The sequence below is a fragment of the Camarhynchus parvulus genome, chromosome 7, assembly GCF_901933205.1.
Source record: "Camarhynchus parvulus chromosome 7, STF_HiC, whole genome shotgun sequence".
Classification (NCBI taxonomy): domain Eukaryota; kingdom Metazoa; phylum Chordata; class Aves; order Passeriformes; family Thraupidae; genus Camarhynchus; species Camarhynchus parvulus.
This window is the reverse complement of record NC_044577.1, coordinates 37,692,237-37,717,259: the sequence shown is the minus strand read 5'-3', so window position 1 is coordinate 37,717,259 and position 25,023 is coordinate 37,692,237. Positions and strand designations below refer to the sequence as shown.

At 40.5% G+C, this 25,023-nt stretch overlaps 1 protein-coding gene across 4 annotated transcripts in view; it reads right to left on the bottom strand.

Moving 5' to 3' along the window:
• The window catches only part of TANC1 (tetratricopeptide repeat, ankyrin repeat and coiled-coil containing 1), a 61,104-nt gene that overhangs the window by 3,121 nt on the left and 32,960 nt on the right, over positions 1-25,023 (bottom strand). For 3 of the 4 annotated variants that reach the window (XM_030951831.1, XM_030951833.1, XM_030951834.1), the window contains 21 exons: positions 24,209-24,330; positions 23,059-23,248; positions 19,508-19,765; positions 18,807-18,926; positions 17,524-17,805; positions 16,511-16,665; positions 15,070-15,301; positions 13,894-14,060; positions 12,071-12,678; positions 10,620-10,728; positions 10,285-10,407; positions 9,223-9,459; positions 8,421-8,606; positions 6,460-6,538; positions 4,964-5,097; positions 4,092-4,215; positions 3,807-3,982; positions 2,644-2,776; positions 1,734-1,825; positions 1,151-1,297; positions 566-666 (listed from right to left, as the gene is read on the bottom strand). In XM_030951831.1, coding sequence (XP_030807691.1) covers positions 566-666; positions 1,151-1,297; positions 1,734-1,825; positions 2,644-2,776; positions 3,807-3,982; positions 4,092-4,215; positions 4,964-5,097; positions 6,460-6,538; positions 8,421-8,606; positions 9,223-9,459; positions 10,285-10,407; positions 10,620-10,728; positions 12,071-12,678; positions 13,894-14,060; positions 15,070-15,301; positions 16,511-16,665; positions 17,524-17,805; positions 18,807-18,926; positions 19,508-19,765; positions 23,059-23,248; positions 24,209-24,330 — 3,775 coding nt within the window. The remainder of the gene's footprint in view (positions 1-565; positions 667-1,150; positions 1,298-1,733; positions 1,826-2,643; positions 2,777-3,806; positions 3,983-4,091; positions 4,216-4,963; positions 5,098-6,459; positions 6,539-8,420; positions 8,607-9,222; positions 9,460-10,284; positions 10,408-10,619; positions 10,729-12,070; positions 12,679-13,893; positions 14,061-15,069; positions 15,302-16,510; positions 16,666-17,523; positions 17,806-18,806; positions 18,927-19,507; positions 19,766-23,058; positions 23,249-24,208; positions 24,331-25,023) is intronic. The other variant, XM_030951832.1, reaches the window with a different exon arrangement.

Sequence of the window (25,023 nt, the reverse complement as noted above, 5' to 3'; positions counted from 1 at the left end):
GCTCTGCCACAGTTACTTCTAGAGTAGGGAACCTGCTGAACTCTGATGTTATTGATGTTTAGAAAAGATATGGTGAATCAAAAAGGCACCTCTTCCTGTACTTCAGCTACACCACTATAGTTTGTTATTCTTTCAACCTAAAGAAATAGTTCCTCCTCTCTCCCCTTATTTTTGTCTTCAACTGCTAACGATTCATCATATTATTTCCTATCAAAGCAGCCAGTAATAAACTGTAAGCTTGGCAATATATAATGAAGTGCTGGAATTGGGTGGCACACTGCTGGTCACATTCTGCTGAGTCATGTGGAGCAGCAGACCTATTCACTGTTACATTTAAAATAATCCCTCTTCAAATGAATTTGTTCCTTTCTGGACTGCCTCATAAGTACTTGCAGAGTATTCAATATCACTATTTGGATGTGGTTGGCTTTATCTGATAAAAGAGACCCAGTACAGATGTGAAGTGCACTAAAAAATAATTTTTTCTTTGCAAATTTGAAATGCAACTAGCAGAAAAGAACAAGTTATTAAAAATGGCAAGTTAAAAAAAAAATCTCTGCAGTACCTGCTGTTCCTCTTGGCTCTTGCTCTGGCATAATAGGCTTCGTAACACTTAGGCTTCAGATCCAAGGCTTTGGTAGCAAACTCTTCAGCCATTCCAAAATCCTAACAAAGGAATCAAACACACCATTACACAGCGCCAGTCAAAGCAAGTTGCCAGCTGTGGGTTGTGCTCTGGCTCCAGGAGCGCAGCCAGCACATGTGGCAGAGGCTCCTGCCCCAGTCTGCAAGAGCAGGTATTTGCTCAAAGCACACATGGGCACAGCCATGGCACCTGGTTGTGCTGGTTGATAACAAAAGTAGCAGTGTTTTCTCTTCGGTCTTTTAAAAGTACTGCAAAGATCCAGTAGTTCATCATTCCACAATAACTGCATGATGTAAGACCAGCTGTAATAGATCCCCCACGACAACATGCCCTCATCTTATAAGCCACTCATTTATTGACATGATAAAGCCCAAGATCAGGATATAGTGAAAAGGATTCTAAAATAGCACAGATAGATGTCCACATACAACTCAGTAATACAGTAGGATATAAGTCTCAGATTCCCAGTGCTAGAGAGGCAGCAGACTAACAGCAAGAGCTTACATTTGTTTTGCGGCGACATCGTGACAAGTTCAGGTATAATGAAACTCTCAGCTCAGTGAAGGCTTTCATTTCCTCACCAAACCCTTCCCTTGGGAACTTCCTTAATGCATACTGATAGCGCTGTGCTGCTTCCCTCATCTTGCCTTTCTGCAAAGTTTAGGGAACAAGAGGTTTTTCACAAATGTGTAATATTGCAATACTGTCCAAAAAGCATATTTCTATTTGACATCTACCAAGAGATGCCCTTCAAGTAGAAAACACAGAGAGAGATTTTCTAATAAATATACACAGTATGAACTACACTGTCAGAAAAGCACAGTGAGAGCCTGCGTGTTAATCAGAGCTTGTGTCCCTTTCTGAACTCAACTGTTTAATGGTATTTGACAAGGATAATATTTGCACTAATATGTACTACTACTAGTACCAGAAAAAAATCATATCATCTGATACATTACTACTCTGTTTTAAACAGAGTAGTAATATGTTAGATTATATAACTGAAAAGGAGGCATAAAGGCATTCAGGCTACCTTCAGGCAGAAGTCCAATGTTCTGCTGCCATAAAAAAAGAAAAATCCACCTACTTTATAGAGTGTATTTCCTTCTTCCATCAGTTTCTGCAGAAGAATCAGGAGAATATCGGGTTTGGAGGTGGCCATTGCCCACGCTGCATTTCCTGCAAGTTAAATTTTAAGGCTCTCTGACAAAAGGGAAGAAAGTGTGTTCCTGCTGACTACCACAATAGAAAGCCTGGTCCTACTTCAGTATATATTCCACCTACATGGAACCAGTATTACTGTTATCACCATAATTAGGGTGTACACATTTAAAATGCATCTATGCCACCATCTGGACAGCAGCCAGGTATTAAATGGTCTGATACATTTTACCTCTGTGAAGGAATGTATAGAAGTCACAATTAAATTCAGGCCTAAGTAAGAACCTGTATTTGATCACACTTACTACCCAAATAATATGAACTAGTGATTCAAATGTACTAAATATTCAGTAACTATCACATACACAACTGCATCATGTACTTGCATACTGGCAATACATAACTTACATTTCTTTGGCCTACCCTTTGCAAAAATACACAGTTCTATAGTTTATTGGAAAAATGTTATTTAAAAGTAAAACGTCCTAATCTAAATCATTAATAGTGCCACAATTATGTATCAGTAATAGCATAATCGCAATTTTCTTGTCTTAAGGCAATATATTAAGGCAGAGCAACCATATACAGTGACTCCTCCAGACCTCATCATCAGCACACATCAAAGAAGGAGCAGAATAAAACTCCTTGTGTTTCCTCACTTCTAAAGTGAGTCCTGTGTGTCTGCCTTTAAAGGAGATTGTTTCTCTTAGGCAGGCATCTGCAAACCAGACAGCCTGCAAAAATCTGGTGTTTTATTTCATCTACTTTACAGAAATAACTAATTCTGGCAGAGCAGAACCCAATTGTTTGTCATGGTGCAGGGCAGTTTCACTAACCCAGCTTGGCTCCCTTTCTCAGCAGCATGACCACAACTGAGGTATTGCGGCAGCCAATTGCTCTGTCCAGTGGCCTCATGCCACTGTGGTCCACGTGCTCAATCATTGCTCCTTTCTCCACCAAATACTGCACCTGAGAGAAGAAATGAAACATGCTTTGTAACATGGCTTTTGGTATGAAAGGCAGACCAAGGAAATATTTAAGGTACCATGTAATCGTCTTAGAAACACACTGAGCATATGCTGCTGAGTAGAGTACAGCCATCTAAAACCCACCGAAGGCACCACAGCACAGGCAGGCTGGAGGGAAGCAGCAGTTCTTTCCCATAACCATTACTTGCTCAACTGCCAGGAGCAGTGATCTTGTAAGGGAAGAGGCACCAACAGTCCTGCCCATGGACAAGCCCCATGACCCACAGCCATGGGCCTGCACAAGGACCTCTTTACTGGCACTGTCCCTGTCCCAGCCTGGCCAGTAGCTGAGCAAAGACCTACTGAAGGGACCGGTCTAGGCAGGGAAATGGGAGTTGGCATCACTCCAGGACAATGACCTACAGCAAATCCAGGGACAGGAAGGAGCCTGGACACCCCTCATTCTCAAGCAGAGCCTCCAGTACCCAGTGTCACGGGCAAAAACACAGTGTCTGAAAACCACCAAAGCCACTATGGAACCTGAGGACTTACAATTTCAAGTTAATTCAGACAAAGGCTGAATGGGACAAAATGCCATAGTGAGTTACATGCCACAGCAGCAGCTGAAACAGACCTTGTGTATGCAAGCTGCAGAAACACAGATATGAGTGACTGTGAGAGGCTGCGTGTGCTGTTCTGTCTAGTTCCTTGCTGACCTCTCGGATCTGTCCACAGTGCACACAGACCTGAGTGTGCCCTTCTTCTTATACCTCTTCTTGGGGTATTTCATCTACAAAGGCATCAACTGATCAGGACCCTGAGAAGGGACCTCTGTGGGTTTGCAGCGTAATTCTGGGCTTCTACCTGTCTAGAAAATGCTCTCCTGAGCAAACATTTTCACTGCAGTCAAGATGAGAGCACTGTAACCCTCTTGGCTACTTCCCCAAATTTCCTATTTTGGTAGGCAGTATTTTTTTATAAATCCTAAAATTTTGTAACTTTTTCTTGAATATTATGCTTTTTATACTTACAATATCAGCATCCCCATAAAAAGCTGCCAAGTCTAGGGGTGTTCGTCCATTTTTGTCTGTCTGATCAGTTGCTGCACCTTTCTCTACTAAATAGCGAACTACTTCCTTGTGGCCTTTCAGACATGCCCAGCTCAGAGCTGTCAGTCCTTCCTTGTCCAGAGATGAAACAGTTGCACCTGTAAAATTAATATGAACTTTGTTATGAAGATTCTCTGTTTAAATGGAAAAATTCCTTAACTCACACAGATGCAATCCCCGGTGCAGCTGTAATCTGCTATTTTCTACCTTCAGAAAGGAGAAATTCCACAGTGCTCAGATGTCCTTCACAAGAAGCCACCATCAGTGGTGTCCGGCCTTGCTTATCACTTAAATTCACATCAGCCCCATGTTCCACTAGAAGTTTAGCAATCTGAAACAGAAAATATCAATTTAAAAATACATTCCTTGCACCAGAGGGGGTTTAGATTGGATATTACGAGAATTTCTTAGAAAGTGCTCTCCAGCCCTGGCACAGGGGCAGGGGTGGAATTCCCACCTGCCTCATATCCCTGAAGGGATTTAAAAGCCACATGGGTGTAACACTTCAGGACATGGGTTACTGGTGGCCTTAGCAGTCCTGGGGAGCAACTGGCCTCGATGGTCTTGGAGAGCTTTTCCAATCTTACCAACTCTATGATTTTATGAAATTGGCAGATTGAGATTTCAGCCATAATATCATGAACTTTTAACAAAGAGGACTAAGGTGGTATTTATGGCAACCACTGAGAAGTTCTATGTAGTTCAAGCCCTGACTGCAGTTCAAGGCCTTCTCCTGACAGGAGAGGCCAGCATGAGGAAGGCTTCTGAATCCAAGGTTCTCTCTCTGCACAGCAGCAGTACAAAAGGTCTGAAATCACACCTCTGATCTTGGTCTAGGAAATAAAATATTTTAAGCTCACATTATTTTTCAGGTATATTATAACTAAGACTGTTGTTACGCCAATGTGCTTTTTAAGTTATTTCCAGGGATACAAAGGGTTTGGAAGTGAAGTTTCTGAGCACATCCCTCTGAAGCAGATGCAAACATGTATTAGAAAACTGACACTAATTATTTTCAAAACCAGAGATGGGAGGAATCAGGGACCACCTCCCAAAGGATCCCCAGAGCAGTGCCAGACCTGCCAGTGGCCCTGCCGGACAGCGCAGAGCAGTGGGGGCACGCCTCTCCTGCTGGCCCTGGTCACGGCCGCTCCGTGCCCAAGGAGTAACCTGCACACTTCCAGCTTGCCTCTTCCTGCAGCAGCTGTCAGGGCTAGAGAAAGCATTGGCATCAACATCAGCTCTTGGCTTATTTGGCCTCTGGACACATGCACAATATGTGAGTGTTACTGAATCCCCATTCTTTCAGCTTTTCACTGTGACACTTAGTGAAAGCTGAAAAGAACAAAAAAAGAAAATACTTTCCCCATCATAATTTTTCCCCCTCTTCTATTTTGCTCATATTGTGTTTTAAACAGAACTTGAAATTTAAATTTTGTTGTTTGTATTGAAGCCTCACCAGTCATGCCATTAAAAAATGAGTTAACGTATGACTTATGCAAGAATCAGCAAAGGACTTGCTCCTCCAGCTTCTAAAGCCTAGTAACTTCCATTTTCTTCTAAGAAGCGAGTCAAATTGTGAATTTTCCTGTTACTCATTTTTATCATTTTCAAACACAGTCAAATAGAATTTTTTTTTAAAATTCCAATGAATGCTGAAAGTAAAGGAAATTACAAACACTAGAGGAAGAAGTAAATTTATCTTTTTTAGCACTTGTCTTACCCATTCCCTCCTCAGTTGATGAGACTGCACTGTGTAACAGTTATAACAACTGTTTAGAGCTGATCAACTAGAAAGTAACTGTTATGGATATCAATATTACAAGCAAAAGAGTTGAGTCTTGTTCAAAAACCCCCCTTTTAGGGAGTTCACTTCCTCAGTGAGTGAAGATTCCCAATGTATTATGCAAGGATTTCAGTAAAAAACACTGACAGGAAAATACTGAAGAACAAAATTCATTTTGAAACAGATATATGGCTTTTGGAATTTGCTGGATTTGCAACAAGGGTTTTGTACTGTGTAGGAACAAAGCACATCTGCTTCTCTAGGATGTGAGAGGCCACTGACCATCATTCCAATGCTGCTCCCCCACCCTTGGCTGTTTCCATGGGATGGAGATGCCACTCACAATGCAGTGCAGGCATTACACTTTGCCCTAAAAATGACATTTGGCCTTTCCCAGATGCCCAAAGGCAGGTGTCTCCTTCCACTGCCCAATCAGAACAAATGAGGCTATGGCCCAGCATTTCCTGGAAACTAATTATATTTAAACAAAGGTTCTCAGACAGAGAATCCCATAAAATTCCACACTAAAACTTAAGCACTGGATTTCCACAATTTTCCATTTAGTTAAAAAGTCAGTAATTTACAATAATTTTAATATAAAATAGTCCTTCAATACTTGAGATGCATAGATTCAGTAAGTTAAAACCATACTTATAAACTGCATTTTATTATTAAACTGGTATTTTCCATTATTTTTATTCTGGAGAATTAAATTTAAAAAGTAAGATTTAAAACTCTTTATTCTTAAATTAGCAATGCTAATTCTGACACACACAAGAAGGGAAATACCTGTTTCTCCCCACAAGGCATCAGTGTCATTGATGTCCATGTCATGGTCTTTTTCAACTGTCAAGATGTAACGAACCACCTGCCGAAAACATTGAGCAGAGATGTGCTGAGCCACAAGAGTATCAGCTGTCACTCATATGACACAAGGGAGAAGAAGATGTAAAACAAGTGAGAGTGCTTGTCTCTCAATGCATATAATCAATAGAAAAGAAAATCAGTATTACTCAAAACAAATTCAGTAGGACTTTAGAATGACTTTAAGACAAGTGAATGTTATTGAAAACAATTTAAAAAAAGCCCAGTACTCTTCTGTGAATTTGTTGTTTGGCATGACTATGATTTAATTAGCTCCCATGTGGCCCATACAGAACAGAATAATCAAAATAAACAATGGCAAAAATAAAGCCTCCCAGTTCAGTGAGGAAACTCCAGATCATCTAAAACAAGAGAGCAAAAATACAAATATTTGCATACATTTTGTAAAATGGTGATACCTAAGTTTTTCCTTCCACATTGCTTATAGCTTACCTGTTTTTCTAAATTTCTTCCCAGAATGGTCTAAGCACATGTCAACAAATGGTAATTTTTAAAGCTGAAATAAGCTTTAAATGAAGTTTTGCTGTGTTTCTACAATATTAAGGAAATCTGTGTTTTGAAACCACCTGCTAAAAGATCATTAAATGAAAACTTTTTCTCATGACTGTTTTAAATAGATTTTCTAATGGGGCACATGGTCACTGAGGCTGCAGTCAACAGGTGAGGGAGGAGAATCACACTAACAAAGTTTGGGATGCTACAGGAAAAAACAAAGGCAGGAAAGGAGGAAGGATCTGTGTGTTTTCAGGCTGTCTGAAAACTGTTGTATACAATGTATGGAAAATCCTAGGATTCAAAATGCTAGGACATAATTTATTAAAATTCATGAAACACACAGATCTTCTTCAGCTAAGAATACAGCTTCTTAATGTCTTAAAAAGAGAGAAAAGATGGACATTTTTCAGGTATGTATTTATGATTAATGTGATCTCTTCTGTTGATATTCAGGAGTTGACTGCTTTATCAGTGGACAGCAAACAAGAACTTTCATGGGAGTAAAGGAATAATCCATTCATCCAAGTTAACCATAGCTCAGAATCCTCAAGTTTATATTGTAAGACAGCAATGGCTTATATACCATATAATAAATTAACTGCACATAGATATTTCTATATTTGGATCATCTAAACAACTTCAAAGATCAGACTCGTTATCTTAAAGGAACTTAAAACTAGATTTAAAAGAAGTAAATATTGAAACAGCTTTGTTGAAGAGATTTTGTTTCCATTTTGGCACTCACTTACTACATAACTAAGTCCTCTTGCATAGTTGATCTTCATTCATATCTTTACTTACCCGTTACTTTTCTATCAAGTAAAAGTTTACAGTTGATTTTCCCAATGAACAGAAGACATACTTGTATTACCTAAATATCTAAAGCATTTTTAGTACTTCTTATGTGTTTATTTTTAACACACACATTTATTTTTAGTGTTCCTTCCCAAATTTCTGTCTAAAGTGACACTGAGCTGAAGTCTGTAAGTTGGCATGTGCATCAAGATAAAAACTGAAGCTTGTGCGATTGCACGCAATGAAAAATTGGAAGAGAAAAATCAACCTGAAGTAGAAACATACTTGGGTGGATCAGTGATACAGAAAGTCATCACCACCACTAGAGATTTAGGAGTACTTCCAAGGACAGGGAGGACAAAGTAGACAGAAAATTACATATAAACAAATCCTGAAGCAAACTGAATTATCAGATACTCAGCTAGAGCTTTTAAACCAGCTACCAATATATACTACAATAAATATCAGAAGTGTCAACAATTCTTTCCAAGCCTCTTTTAAAAATAGCTGCAAGCACTGTTGTACAGTTCTGACAATTTTAAACAGATCTGGGAGGACCTGTATTTCCAACCCACCTGGCAGTGCCCCATGCTGGCAGCTGCTGTGAGAGCTTGTTGCAGTGCCTGGCGCTTCCTCAGTGAATCCTGTTCTTGGCAGGGAGCCACCCAAACCAGGCCGAGCAAGAACTCAAGGATTCCACAGTGCCCTCTCAGTGCACTGTGCACCAAAGCACACTGGCCCTTCTTGTCTGCAAGGTCAGCCTGAAGGGGGGAAAAGGGAACATCTGAGTTTAAAAGATGCAGTGAAAGGCTGTGGAGAGGAGATACTTCAGCGCACTATGAGAGAGCAGCTCTCACTCCTGACTTCCAGGACAAGGGGGAACATCTGGGGAATTACAGGCCAATAGCCTCACCTGAGCAGCTGGGAAGGTGATGAAAAAACTAATCCCGGAGAGCACTGCCAAACACAGGAAGGACAAGGTGAGCAGGACCAGTCAGCATGGGCTTGCCAAGGGGAGACTGTGCTTAGCCTGCTGGACAGCCAGCGGCTCTGAGGGGACAAAAGGGTGGGTAAGGAGAGCAGGGGATGCCCCTGACCTCGACTTTAGAGGGCCCCAACATTCTCTTGGTAACAGTCACTGACAAGCTGTGACAACAGGTCGTGAAAGTGCACAGTGAGGGGCACCCAAAACTGGCTGAACAGCTCTGCCAGAGGGTTGTGACCAGCGGCGCGTGCAAAATGCTTCACGGAAGTCTGGACTCACCCCACAGGCCTATGCCTGATAATTATACACTTAGGTAATCAATAAACAGCTTTTTTAGGCCTTTGTGTGACTCTTCTGGCTGCAGGTTTGGCAATCTTTGTGCACCAGCTTACCTTTGCACCTTTTCTGCACAGCAGTGACACGATGTTCATGTGACCTGCAGCGGCTGCGTAACTAAGGGCTGTCATCCCATTTTCTGAAGTTCCATCAATAGCAGCTCCAAACTCGAGTAAAAGAGCGACCACTTCTTCATGCCCAAGGTGTGACTGAACACACAGCACTGGAGCATTATTCAGTACTTCAGTTCTGTAATTCACATTTGCTCCTGCCAAAATCAGCAGCCGACTCACCTAAAATTTAATTTAAACAAAACAATGTTTTCCTCAGATTTGTCTGAATTTGGTATCTTGATCAGGTACTCATTTGTTATGCCCTAATTTTGATGCAGATTTTATTGGCAGACATCAACTTTAACACACATATAGCAATACACCAGTTTAAAATCTTCTCTTAGGAAATATATTATTGTATTACTGAGCACTGCACTCCCAAGAGAAGACCTGTCTCTCCCCTGAAACTCACTACTCTCATCACAATTGCATGTATGACCTGCTGCTAACTCTGCAACTACCTCCATTAAGAGAACCAGACTGGATAAAAAGAAAATCTCAAAAAAAATGGCCAGACCATGTTTATGTACACACAAATTTCCAGTTAAAAGCCTTAGCAGCTGGCTCAAATTCCAGCTGACTGACTTGGACTTTGCTATCCATCATCTGGGGATTCAAATAACAGAGTAAAATTGCGGAATTTAAAGCCCTTCCTCTCACAGTATTTTCCCCTTTTACAACTGACACTTTCCCACAGAAGCAAAGAGCACTGAGCTCTGCCCAGCAAGGCCATGTGGAACATCTGACCCCAAAAATGCAGCCACACACTCACCTGTGCTACAGAGCACAGCCACAGAAGAAAAAAGTAAAAATCCTTCTTTCCATCAATACTATCAAGGAAAACTGATTGGAACTTTAGCAACAGCTTACAAAAGTACATGAAAGCTTGTCACAAAAGAGTTCAGATCCAGGTGCTTTTCTGCTGAAGGGTTACACTGACTTCAGCATTCCCCTGCCCAGTGCCAGACAAAGCACTGGCTTTACAGCCCTGCTGATTGTTCTTACCTTCACGTTGGGTGTGTAGATGTTTCTTAGAGAAGCCAGGGCTGTAGACAGTCCATCAGTACTATAACCAATCCACAAGGCTTGGAGATGACTGGAAGAAATTCCGGTCCTTTTACTGAGACCCTAACAGAAATGATATAACAGGAAATCTCTCTATAGAATTAGAAATCCAATTTCAATCTACAACTCAGTATCAAAAGAAATAAAATCTGGATTGATAGCACTACCAAATATTTTGCATAAGCTCCCAACAAATAATTCAAGCAAGTCAGGGAGAACCTCTACGATGCATTCACATGAATACGTCATAAAGCCTACTAAGCTGCAAGCTTTACCTTGAAAATATGAGCTTTAAGTATATGATGGCCAAGTTCCATGGTTTGTTGGCGGTTTAACTTTCCCTCCTGTCGAGAAAACATGAAAGCCAGTAGAGCATGTCCATTCCTAATAAAAAGGATTAAGAGAGAACCACTTTTATAATTGTATTTCAGTAAATATACATCTTTATGCCTGTTGTAACAGTTCAACTTTGTCAGACTACTGAAACATACCATCATATCTAAACAAAATTCTTTCCATAACAAAATAATGCAAAATGAAAAACGGCAAATTTTGAAGATGAAACACTCCTGGTATGTATTTCTGTGCTGTCCCCTCACAGGGGGCCTGTGTCAGCTGTGAAGTGGTTTACATACTGCTCCCTTTTGCATTCTCAGAGCCAGGAACTGCAGGCATGTCAGAAAGAAGCCAATCCTTTTAGAAGTGCAAGATCTGAATGCTTGTGAAATTTGAGCGAAAACATGTATTTAGTAATTCTGCACCTACATGAGTGGTGGTCAATGTTCTAGGAACAGTGAGAGCAGCACAACCCTGAGAAAAGAAAGTTATAATATACTGTTTGTTAATCAGACTATACACTGGAACTGGGCAATTAGCCATATGTTAGCTGGACTCTTCATCTGACGGGGGAAGTTGTGGGAAGCGACTCCTCATCCCATCTTCAGACATTTCTGAACAGAACTTTCCACAATCAGAAGCTTCACCTGGGCCCAGGCAGCTCCCACTGCTGCTGGGGCAAGCGCTGGGAGTTCCCAGTGTGGTGAGACCAGGGGTCCACAAGGCTGCAAGCCCCCAGTCCCACCTACAGAACTGGTTCTGTTACAGCCACTTGAAAGCTCAGACATGTCTTGGGCTGGTAATAATTTTAAATGTCAGCATTATTTATTGTTTTGTAAAATGCAAAAGCTGTAAACCCTAAGGAACATTGAAAAGAAGAAAAAAAAAAAAGGGAGCCAACTGTGAGAACATGACAAACAGTAACAGCCACTGTCTCCAACTCAACCACCTCTGGCTCTCAAAGTTACAAAATGAACTAGAACAATGCCAGCAGGATATAATTACAGCACAAAATGTCTCATTAATTTTACGTTTAAAAAAGCACAAATGATCTGTTCCTTCTATTCCTGCATTCTACATTACATAGACAAGGTGCTGCTGCACAGGATTCTAAACAATTTTGCTATGTTAATAACAATATAGCTCTCTAACTTCTCCATGAAGGTAGCAAAGTCAGATGCAAACTTCTGACTTCCATAGAGTCAATTATGCATTGTAAACTTTGAATCTTAAGTCACATTACCTCTAAATATACAAAAGATTTCATTTTGGAAAACATTAGGTGCGCTTGTATTTTAACATCACTCTTTCCTCTCACCAATTGCTGCAATCAAATATAAAAAACTGAGTTTTGGTTATTTGAACATGAATTACTGCAGTTTTAATTTACCTTGGCTCACATAAGAAGTCAGTATTTTCACCTTCTGCTCTCCAGACAAGCCATTCCCTGAAGGAAGGATGGCAGAACATGCGTGTTTTGTCACGTCTTTTGATCAGAAAACACGAAAGGGCTTCCATCCTCTGGCTGAAGTCTTCCCACTGCTGTTCATTGTTTATTTGTCCTGCATTAATAGCCTGGAAAATCTGGTCATCTGTCATGGGATGCAGGGATGCCAATGCCACATTCAATATGGGCTGAGCTCGCTCAAAAGCAGAGTTTGTCATGAACTTCATATTGCACTGCAGTAAGTACAGCTCTGACAGAGACACAGGAACAACCTTGTAGCTTGCACTTTTGATTACTAAATGACCTTTTTGGAAAAGATCCAGAGTGAGTTTCAAATAGAGATAAGATCCCAGGCTTCTCATGATCAGGTGGTTACTCACTTTCCCAATTGTAGCCGCATCAGCTTTTCCATTTAAAGACATGTTGTTTATAATTTCCTGACTGTTATTAATTCTGTACTGAATATAAGCATTCAAATCATTGTGAATTCCTTTGTTGTCTGGAAAATCATCCAAGGATATTGCAATAAATGGCAGTGAACTTATCACTTCCTGGGGGGGGGGAATAGAAAAAAAGCAAACCAAAGACATTAGAGTATTCCAGCACTGAGAACTCAATGATGCATCTCTGCTACATTTCCCTTCTGTAGTGAGTACCAGATTAAAAAGGAATTCAGTAACCCTGAGATGATTTTGCAAATATTGCCTCCTCATAAGAGGTAGAATGGTATTTTTACATTTTATCATTTTTCATAGGAAGGTCTCAAATATTTCACTGACCAAACTCAACAATTGAAAGGATTGAGAAATGACCGCTTCAAAGTCAAGGAAATGGAAAACAGTTACCAGACCCTAAGACAGGCCAGGGAAAGGGGGAGTGGAATGCTCTATTAGGCAGGAATGCTTTATTGAGAAGCATCACAAATGACAAGAGAGAAAAGACTCCCCTTATCATTTCACCTTCCAGTAACAATGTACCAGAAAGATGCTGTGCACACATCCCCAGCCCCTTGTGCCTGAAGGTACAAGTACCAAGCACAGCACAGACACTTCAGCAGCTTCACCTGAACACACCTTTCATGCTTCTGTTACACAGAATACTTTTATGTTTATGTAAATGAAGATCCAAAAGACCTTTATTTAAAAAACACTTCTGGAACTTCTAACTTAAACCAGAAACTTCTTACATAGACTCATATATTAGAAAGGTTTAGCAAACATCTCCCAACCTTCACAACACAAAAAGGAACTATTCCACTTTATGTAATTAAATGGATTTCAAAAAGCTGCACTTTCAGACTAGTGAGATGTTTTAAGCAAAGACACACTTCTCCAGTCTCCAGAGAGGGAATAGTCTCTGCTACAGAAATCCCTTTTTAAACCCAAAAAATTTAGTTGAGAAATAAACTCTGCAGCCAGTTAAACACTGTGAGGGCTAGTGGTAAGAAGGCAGAGAAGAAATAAACTCTTGGAGACTGTAGTGAAGCACAGCTGCACCTTAACACTGCACTTCTGAAGTACAAGGGAACAGACTCAAATTTCTTCATTTCTTATATTAGCAACTCTAGTGACAGCTGCAATAAAGGGATTCACAATGGAAAAGGCCTCCAATATTGTATCTGTTCACTGCAAGTAAACATGTAACAAAGGAGGGAAGGAAAAAATCCAAGAGACTTTGAGTTCCTCTAAACCCAGTATTTTTCATAATAATGCAGCTGTGATCATTTGGTCTTTGACAGTAAGAAAAGCATTAAAAGGTGTTTTTACCTGGAAATTAGTTCTTACAGTCACAATGAGCTTCAGCCAGGGAGGAAACTTATAGATTATACTTGTGATAAATGAAGAAATTGTGTCACCATAATCAGGTTTATGAAATTCAGCATCATTTAAACCATCCACCAAAATTATGTAGTCTTCCTCAGGAATTTTCTGCTCTAAAATTTGAGAATAAAAAAGGAAAGGATAAAAACATATTCTCCCTTAAAGTGACACACCTTTATCCTCATATTCCATATGTCAAGAAACAAAAATGTATCTTTATGCACACCAGTATACATCTTATGGCATTTAAGCATTATTTAGGAGATTAAAAACAACATTGGAAGACTAGAAACAGTTTAACAGGAATGATATACTCTGTTCACACATAGGCAAAGCCACCATTCTGCCACAGATCAGGTATGTGCTCAAGCTGGCATCTGCTGGGAAGCAGCTGTTTTCAAGGGGAGTTCGCTAGGGCTTTATTAAAGACAAAAATCACGTCGCTGCATGCTTTCTTTTACACACCATACTGGAGGGAACACCTGCAGCTGCATCAGGGGAGGGTTAGGGTGGGTATCAGGAAAGGTTCTTCTCTCAGAGGGTGCTGGGCACTGCCCAGGCTTCCCCAGGGAACAGTCACGTTCCCAAAGCTGCCGGAGCTCCAGGGCCATTGGGACACCACTCCCAGGGATGCCCACGGTGGGACTGTTGGGGTGTCTGGCCAGGGACAGGAGCTGGATTGATGATCCTTGGTGGGTCTTTTTCAGCTCAGGATATTCTGTGATTGTTGGAAAACTGCCACATCCGTTTTAAAAGCAAGCAGAACCTACATCCACTTTGCAGATGTTTAGGCCTAGAAAACTAAAGCATGTGACAAAACTAAAATGCATCTTAAAACAAAATCCTTTAATGTGAATTTGCCAGCTTTAACCTCAAACTAATAGCTGCCTCCCCGTTTTCTAGCAAAAAAAGTAAAGTTTCTATGACCTTTAATATGTTTCACAGAATTTTAATTTAAACATGAATCACCTGTTTAAAACCCATCTATTATTGTTACAAACAACTAGCACAATTAAGGCATACCTTTGTCCACGAATGTTCTGCTTTATTTATTTTTAATACTTTTCTCTAATACTTATGCAGTTTAGATTTCATTTCCAAGTCACTTCCTGCTTAACGTACCTCTCCTGAGGTTTGAAAGTGGTTCCAACACTCCCCTTTTAAAAGCTGCTGCTGGATCCTGGACACAAGACCTCAGGCTCAGCATGCTCTGCAGGTGAGGTTCTCTGATGAGGAGGTCTCTGTATGCTGTTAACTGCTGTGAGCGGCAAAGCAAAGCTGCCACGCTGTGCACAAACTCGGGGACAAGGCACGTGTATGTGTTATCAGCCTGGCAGTAATGATAAGCAACGACCTGCAGAATTACAAAGTAAAAAGCATTACTCTGTCAGAATTTTGGCTGGTTACTAGTTAGCGCAGTTATGATAACGTGCTTTTAAATTTCTCTCTCAACTACAAAATCCTTTCAGTGTTAAGATCCCACGCTCTAACAGTCTCTGACAGTCTGAGTCAAACATAGGGAGGAAGGCAATGAAATAGGTTTTTGACCTTGCAGGGCATGCAGAGAGGAAAAGAAATCAAAGTATCAGATTCTGTCAGGAAAACATAACTTGACTTCATGGCATTTGGATACAGTGGGTAAGCAGTTGATTAACTGAGCACAAAAGTAACCTGAGGGTCTGACTAAGTAACCTATATGTATGTGTAATTTAACAACATCATGTCCCACACTGTAAAGAATTAAGGACTAATTTGATCACCAGGCAAAAGTAAATTACAGACAGCTATTAAAGACATGCTTACATAAGCAAATGGAGAAATACGACAACTGGCTTTATTCCGAGTATTTCAAAGCTGTGTATTACTTAAAAATAAACCAGGCCGTAACCCATATTTCTTTGGGGTAAAAAACCCCAAAACAAACTGCAAGGAAACATGGTATTCACAGTGAATAAAAAGCCTCCACTTCAGTCGTTTTCATAACACTGCTTCAAACAAATATGTATCACTTTAAAGACTGCAAAAGTTAAAGATCTCATGTTTTCCCTACAAGTATTCATATAAAATATGCAACTCAGACACTCATTAATTTTACTACTTAGGCAAAAAATAAAACACCTAACATATTAATCTAATACAAAAATTACTTCAGGCTTTCAGAGGACGTAAAACAAAACTGCATTCAGACTCAACCTGTATCATAGCATATAGACGGGTTATACAAGAACCAAACATTTTATCTTCCCTGCTACCCCCCATCCCCAAGGTACACTGAGCAGCTCCCTGCAGAAAACATACAGCCCCTTTGGCAAGGAAAGGATCCCAACCTCCCACACACATCCACACAAAACTGATGAGAAATTGTTAAGGTAACTCTTTCTAAGACCATGTAGGATTCAGGTGATCACCTGACAAGTACAAGAGGCAGGCAGCTGATTTCACCAGCCAAACAGAGCCATCATGCAGAGGTGCCCGCAGCCTCCCAGGGGCTCTGCAAAGCAAACTGACCTCCAGGTTAGAGGGTTCCAGCACACTGAACATCTCTCAGGAAGTGAAAACTCACCTTTGAAGCGAGGCGTCTCACAGAATCACCTGCTTGAGTTTTGTATTCAGGAGTACCAGGAAAGGTCAGAGTCTTCATTGTACTGGTGTCACCTGACGGAGGGGGACACGGGGCTAACTGGCTTAAGGGAATCTCCTGACAGGAGTCACCACCTGCTTGTAAAAGGCAACAAATACAAGAGAAACCAAATTTGCTGACAGGAGATTGTTTTCTAGGAAAACACCACAGATTATCTTACTGCTGGAGTAAAAATTGAAACTGTGTCTATACCACTATAAAAGAAGCCTGCAAGTAGTCTGATAAATTTACTTTACTATTTTAAAACAACTCAACTGACCTTTAGATCAAAACTACAGAATTACTGAAAGAAAAACCATGCTGATGTGAAGAGTTTCCTTCAGAAAATTACACATACAATGCCTCATCTAAACTAGTAGTTACTATATGACTGACCTCTTGGGAAATTTATCATTGTTATTATTAGTAATAATACCATTTGAAGTGTCAGGCAGGGAAATAACAGTGATGACAGTCTCACCATCCTTCCAGTTAATGTAGGCACTGGACTGGTCTGGTGACAGGATGCTATGGATCCCAGTAGAAGACAGAAGGGGTTTCTCCATAGCTTTATTCTTACCTGTACAAAAATGCTATAGAAAGCATACACAGTGGGTACACAGCAGGACAAACACTCACTGCTCCCTTTCCAAACTTGTGAGAGACAAAGCCTGCTGCAGTCACATCCTCAGAGTCTGGGGTACACACTGCCTGACAAGAAGAGATCCTGCACACTGCCTGTGTTACACCACCCCTCTGATGGGCTGAGCCCACATTATGTCACTTTGAAGGCATTTGTCAGAACACAAAAGTTTAACTCCTTCCTTTGCTCACTGGAAGAAAAAAGTGTTTGCTAAAGACTTGATGAGGCCTGACTACCTTAAGCCAAAAACGCAAACATGTGACTCCTGATGTCAGCACATTAACCCAGACCATTACCCAGAAAAAGAACATACTTTTAGGAGATGAACTTGGGCTGTTGGAGGCTATTTGTCTCATCCGACTTCCATGGCAGCTGAGTGCGACCAGCCGTGAAATGACTGCAGTCTTCCCAAAGCCCACATTTCCAGTAATGACTGCTCCCCTGCTCTCTGCTGGGTCAGGATTCTGCAGTTTTTCTTCAATGGTGTGAAATAGCCATTCTCTTCCAACAAACACTGAGTCTGTGGTTATGCTTGGCACCTCAAACAACAGCGGCTTCAGCAAAATGTCCTGAGGCTTATAGGGGATGAAACGAGCTGAAAAGATGTGCCAGGGAGGAAAGTTTACCAGAAGAAACTTGACATGCAATCAAACAGTATGGTTTCAGAAGGTAACATCATTTAGAAGCTTGGTTACTATCAGTCATAATCAGATGAATTCTAGTGCTTTCACCAGGAAAGCAATAAAACCTGATTGTCTCAGTTCAGGTCATCTCCATAATTTTTGCACGAATTAAACTGTAGAGGAAAGAAGCTACAGGTACAATCTATTTTTTTACAACTGAACTCGAGTTAGTAAGTTGTAGAATCCAAAAAGTTTTCTTAATAATGCATTATTATACAAATTGGGAAGCACAATTTTTCAGTTTAGAGTGAACTATGTGCTGAGCATCAAAGTTAAGTCTTCAAATCTATAAAGACATTTACAGAGGAAAAGAAAAAGGTACAGAGAATAACGTAATTTTTCTGTTTAAAAAAACCCCTTGAAGTAATAAAAAAAATTACTACCTTGTTCTTTTGTACTTTTCAAGTCATAGGATCAGTAGTTACTTACACCTTTGATTACTTTGATATATACATTTGGGTTTGATTGCATAAAATACATTAAAATTTACAGGGATAATAATATTCACCAATAATATGCTCTAAAGATTCATTAGCCAAATGTAATGTTACAGAACTTCTGTTTCAGCACTAATCTATGACTGTGAAAAGCCATAAATGGAAGAGGGCAGCATAGCATCTACATATGATCCTCAAGATCAGTTTTACTAGGAGTTCACTTAAAGTTTTCTGCCTTTAATTGTTATTGGTTGTAACAGATGCACACACATTCCATCTCTAAACCATAGCATAGTGCAGGAAAAAGTGTAAGCAAGCATCTTGCTGGCAAACACGCAGAGTGACTTGTCAGGAGCACTCCACAGTAACACTGTAGGTCAGGGCTGCTCACAAAGCTCGCAGCCCACCCATGCTCCAACCTGCTGAAGGAATGTGTGACTGTGCCAGACATGCAGGTGTAAATATCTCTGCCTTACCTTCCTGCTGCACTCTTCCGCCAGCGGTGTTGTGCCAAGGTAAGCGAATTGAAGTTCGTAAAGGAGTATTTCTTTGTCCATCCAAATAACTCAAATCTTCCAGTTTGGTTGAACTTGTTGCTGGAGTATTAAAGAACTGAGACTTATTATTCTTTCAACACTAGTTACAAAGAATGTTATTATTTATAACAGTCCTTCATCTGCACGTTACTTACAGAGCAGTTTTTCTAGACAATGGCAACAAAGTAATTCACGTTACAACATTTACAAAATGCATTTCAATCAAGTTGACTAAAGATTTAGTTGGGTTTTTCCCTGTTTAAATAGCCCTCAGTTCTCCCACTGAGGGAGTTTTCTTTTTTTACTGTAGGAACAACCACATCAGCGAGGTCAGAAGTGTTAGTGCAGGTTCAGGTATTACCTGCTAATGCACCACTTGTCACCACGCAGTGTCCTGGAACAACTGATGGACTTGTGAAGTGTTTCAAAAGCCCTGACCTAATCAATACCTACTGAAAAGCATGGTAAGAGCCTTCTGGACCACAGTTTTAAACAAATGAGGTAATGCTCATCTATTCAGTTCAGAACATAGGCTTTTTTCTTTTTATCCTATAGAGATACTTTCATGCTAACAACAGAAAGATTCAAAAGAAATGTCCTATCATCAAGAACACCCTTGGGTTTTGACCTCAGGACTTTACCTGCAACGGAGTTTGGACGAGGCATTATTAAAGAGGCAGAACTCTGAGTGTAAGGAAGGGGACCCTCTCCCGTTGGTACTTCTTTTGGCAGATTCTCAGAAGAGCCAATGGCTTCCTCTTCTGCAACTGGTGAACAATTATCTGTTCTTCGATCACGGCTGATGCCTTGGTGTTTTCCAGCTCTGAGACTCCCATCCTTGCTCCATTCTAAGCTGGATCCACTACGATCATCATTTTCTGATGAACTTGTTATAGTGGCTGAAAAAGAGGGAAAAAAACCCAAGTAAAGTCAGCAGAATTTGGCACACAGATAAGAATTTTCATTCTCAAATGGCATTGTGAAACATAAATGACAAGAATTCAACGTCGTTCAGAGGTCCGTCTTACCTAAAATACATAATCACATCAGGATGACAATCGGCCTGTACTCATATACCCAGCAAACCAATCTGGACAGAAACCTTCCAGCAAGCAAGCTATTTACTGTTCCTTTCTTAAGCACCTACTACATTCCACTGTCAGTAAGAGCAAACAGAAGTAGATGCATGATGAATCAGAACAGTAGAGTATTATTAATAAAATTTCAGATTCTATTAAACATATTGCTTTATGTTTTTAAGGAGTGTTGCAGCATAAATCAGAGGCCCAAAGAAAGGCTTGGGGGGAAAAGGGGCATTTCTGCTATGAAAATTTCATATGCTAGGCAATAAGGAACACAGACCCAGAAAGACTCTCAGGTAAAAGGCAGCTAAGACCACTGAGGTGTTTTGGGATGCTGTGGTACAGAGCACCAGTTTCCGCTGCTGCAGTGACTCCCTGGATGAGAGACAACACCAGCTGCATTATCCAGTCGGATCCAAATGTTCCAGTTTGGTAGCTGAGAGTTATCAGTGTGTCTGTACTTGTTTGAGATTGCATTTAATCAAGGCCCCCTGCAATAATGTGAAGACTTTATATTCCTGAAGACCTAACTGAGTAATGTTTGATAAAACTATGCTAACCTCCTTGCCTAATTAGGAACACCCTGCAGATATATACTTTTTTCATATGACTAATACTAAAACCACTCTGTTTAATTTAAAATTTTTTCAACTACTTACATTAAACTCTCACAAAATAACTGAACAACAAATATTTATTGAAGATTAAGCCAACACTCAATGCATTTTGAACACTTTAATGCAACAGAGGAAAATACAAAATAGGATGAAACGGCATCAGGATAAAAAAAAAAAAATTAAAAAAAATCAATACCAGTTCAAACTATAATATCTATGTGAACTCTGGGTCCTTCCCAGGCCACCAATTTAAAAGTTAAAGCCATATTTGTGGCTATTCTACACTCAACTGGCCCATTCTTTAATGAAAACATTCTGGCATACTGGACTGCTAACAAAACGCAACCACAGGGGTGGCTCCTGCAATGCTGAGCCTGGTCCAGTCAAGGAAGGACCAACTGATCTTCCACACCACCTGCACTGAAGCTTCAGCCATGCAGGATGGTGAGGTACTTGTACAGCCCTGCGTTCCACCAGCTTAGGCTACATTCATAAGAAATAGAAGATTGGATGCTTCAATTCAACAGCTCATATTCTAAGAAATACCAATAATATGACGTATCATTTAGAGGCAGTAGAAGAAAAAACCCAACTTTTCAGGCACCCCATAAATCTTTGCACACACTTAGATTGTACTTCCATATGACAAATTTATTTTATTTTTATTGTTGTGTCAAAAAAATCTGGCTCCTCCTGAAGTATGAAATCTTTAAAACCTTGATTCCTCTTGGAGGGAAGTGCAGCTCCAGGAAACCTGTCTGCTCAAGATTTCCATCCTGACACAGCAGCAAGGATCCAGCAAAGCTTTTATTTTGGCCAGCAGCGCAATCTTTTCTCTTGCTTTTGCTCCTTGCTGAAGTTTAAAACTTGCCTTTACTGCTACTACATCAACTTCAAAAGAAGCAAAGAAGAATTCAGCTGCAGCAGTAAAACACTGGAAAACTAAAGGAAACCTGAACTGTAAGCAAAATAGAGGAAAAGGGAGAAAAGACTGATTTCCCATCAGTCTGCTGGTCTGGAAAACATTGTGGGAGTAGAAATACAAAGGAGGACCACGTAAGTAGCATGAAGGAGCAAGATATTTTCATGGCTGGATGAACTCTGTCAAAGATGCACATGTACTAATAACAAATTTGAATGCACAGACATACTTGTATGTAAAAGCCAAAAGCACAGGTCGCTTATCAGAAAGGTGCCTCTTCTTTCCCTTCTTGGTTTCATGCCTTTACAGATGTAAGGGGTGCTGCCACGGGTAGCCAAGAGACGGTGTGTTCAAATTCCTCTGGAATTTGAGACACGAACGGCAGCTCTGCAGAGGAGCGGCGGATGACTTCCACGCGGTCCCGCAGCCATGAACCACGCGTACTGGACTGAAGCAGCCACCAGCAAGTTCCCCCTGCTCTTGCACTCATACACTCATCTTTCCTTTCCAGTAGTTCAATAAGTAACTTTTATCACTGTTCTCAAATATTTTCTTTAAAACACTGGTACTCACAAGGTTATGTAGTAATGATGTTGTCATGCCAATACACTATTTAAAATAAATATGAGGCCATTCTGACCTTATTTAGAGCATGGACATACTCTTGGACTATTTCAAGCTTGTCAAGCTAGTATGTCAGGCTAGTATGTTCATATCAGTGTCTACATTTGTGCTCTTTTTCCAAAAGCAACAATTTGGATATATCCTTTTCTTTACATCAAGATGTTCATGCTATCTCAAAACTCGATCTTGTACAAAGTTGATCAAGTATCAATCTGCCATGGAATGAGTACACAAAATAATTTTCTTCAACTGAAACACTTAAGTTTTATACAGGAGTCTTTTGACCCACAACAAACAATGTCTCTTAGGGTAACTGATCAGCAAAAATGATTTTTACTCAGCTGGTTGGTACAAGGAGCCGGTAACAGTTGGGCTGCGAGGGTGGCTGCCTCCAATGGTCATGGACTCCCCACACGAGATGCACATATACCTTCAATTCAGCCATCTTTCAACAGATGATCACACCATTTCATCTCTTCCACAATGGCCCATATTAGCTTCATTTTCATGCCAATTACTCAAAAGTCTGCACTTTTTTTAAACAGTTTAATTTAGGCTATTCTCATAAGAAATCGCATCAATTATTGTTCCCTCAGCTGGAAATTAAATCAACTTCAAGCCCTGCTGTGCTTCTCCATTATGAAAAGCACTGTTAAGACCTCTGGAATGGAAAAGAAAACAGGCATAAGAAAACAAGAAATGGAAGAAAAACAGAGGAAAATAATTACTTCAAAGAAAAAAGTGGAGAAATTAGAACTGCACCAGGAAAACAAAAGAAGAGAAATGCAGACATAACAGCAGGTGTTGTAGCCAAGAACAGGATTTCAATCTTTCAAAATGGGATCCATAGACAGTGTAAAACTGAACACAGTGACATAAAGCAGCTGCTCAGACTTGCACAATTAAGAGGAAACTAATTTCTACTATGTGCTAATGAGAATGCTCACCGATAATCCCACTGTCCTTGCTCTCCAGGGTGGAGCTGGGGGTGCTGATGGTGCCACAGGGACTGCCCTTGTTGGCTGCTGCTTTGCCAGCACAGCTGTTGAGGGTGGAGCAGGGGCTGTCGGTGCTGGGCGACGTCGTGCTGCTGGTGAGGGTGGAACAGGGACTCACGCCTTGGCTGGCGCCCACATCCTGCCAGGGAAGAGCAAGAAACACTCACTGCACAGCAGGCAGGACCCTGCTGAGCTGAAAACTAGAGACCTCGAGCTGAGGTAGAGTAAGAGCAAAGCGAAGAGCCCATTTTTCAAGTAAAAACTTCAAGAAGTGAAAGTTTTGTCTGGACTGGGAATCTCAATCTTTCATATTACTCTTAAAAAGTGACCACTGAATTAAAACGGATTTTCACAGTTCAGTAAAAAAGCTGTAGTGAGGCAGATCTCTTCTCTATTTAACACTTTACTGGATACCCTTCCCCTCCACCTCTGGTATTTATTCTTTGAGTTGAAAAAACCTAGAACTACAGTCTTATTAATTTTTCACTATCAGTGTGAAAACCCAAACTGATGCACAAAGATTTAGGAGGGCTGGGACTAAAAGTGGAGAGAGCAAGGGGGAGGAGCAGAGGTTGGTAGTTACTGTGAAATTTTAGTTAGCAGATCAGTTTCATGTGGATAGTAGCTGCCTGCTTCACTCCAGTCCTTCTACCCCAAATGACAGAGAAGGACTGTCTGATTGAAGTGAACTTCTCGGGAAGAAATAAACACACCCCTCTCCCCAAGCATAATCCCATTTTAACAAAATGCTGGCCTTCTCTATTCTTGGAAATCATTGAAAAGAGAAGGCAAAAATTTCCCCTAAATACTAAAAGCAGGGCGAATTCTAGAAGCTATTCACATTCATAGTAGACTAGATTTGACCTCCAGAAGTGATGAGAAATCTATTCAGTTTGTGTGTTTTGAAATTGTGAATTGATCTTGAATTCTTGAAAACAAACACACATTAAAGTTGAAATCCAATTCTATTACTGTGTTTCTATTTAAATGGTTGGTATTTGGGTAGATATCAAGTAACTGCAACTAGCACATAGACAAAATAAGATTAGTCCTCTCTGAAACAGGATGAACATTAAAAGATTATATTCCATTATCCTACCATAACTTCACTTTTCTCTTCCATGTGAGCAGAAGTTGGGATCCCTTCTCCCAGTAAAAACCCCAATCTTGTCATCAATTCTTGTGCTGCAGGAGAACAGCTTGAGTCTTTGTCAGGCTTTGCTTTGGATTGGGAGGAAAAAAGGTGAAGGTTAGAGTCTTTTATATGGGAACTACTAGAAGAGGTAGAGAAAGTACAACCAAATTGTCCACCACACTTTTAATTGCTGGTGGGTCTTGGATCCTCTGCATAACTGCACAAATCGAGGGGAGGAAAAACTCACCTGTCAATCAAACCAGAAATGTTTAAGTGCAATCAGTTCATCACTGGACTGATGAGCAACATAACACAACAATTCTCCTAAGAGCAGTATTAAGCTCAATGCTATCAAAGCTTTGTGGCAAGCTGAAATTCTACTTCTGTCATATAAAAATGTGAAAAGTAGAGGTTAATAACATAGATGTTTTGTAATCTCACAGTTAACACCAAAACTAGTACCAAACATTTTTGTTTTGCTTGCTATGCAAAAGATGTGACATCAGTTCTAAAAGTCCCAGTTCTTCTGGTGCCAAGATATTTAATTTTATCAGTACCGTGCTTTGAAATGTCTTCTAGCATCCAACAGATATAACAAGACAAAACTCAAAATGGGGTGACCTGCAACAAAAGCAGTCAAGCACAGCTCTGCCCTGGCACACACTCTTGCTGATGGCATCTCACAAACAAGCATTTCCAGCCCTTTTCCTTCTTTTATGCCAGCAATCTGGCATCACTCACCAACCTGTGACCACCTGCTCTGACAGGAACATTTACAG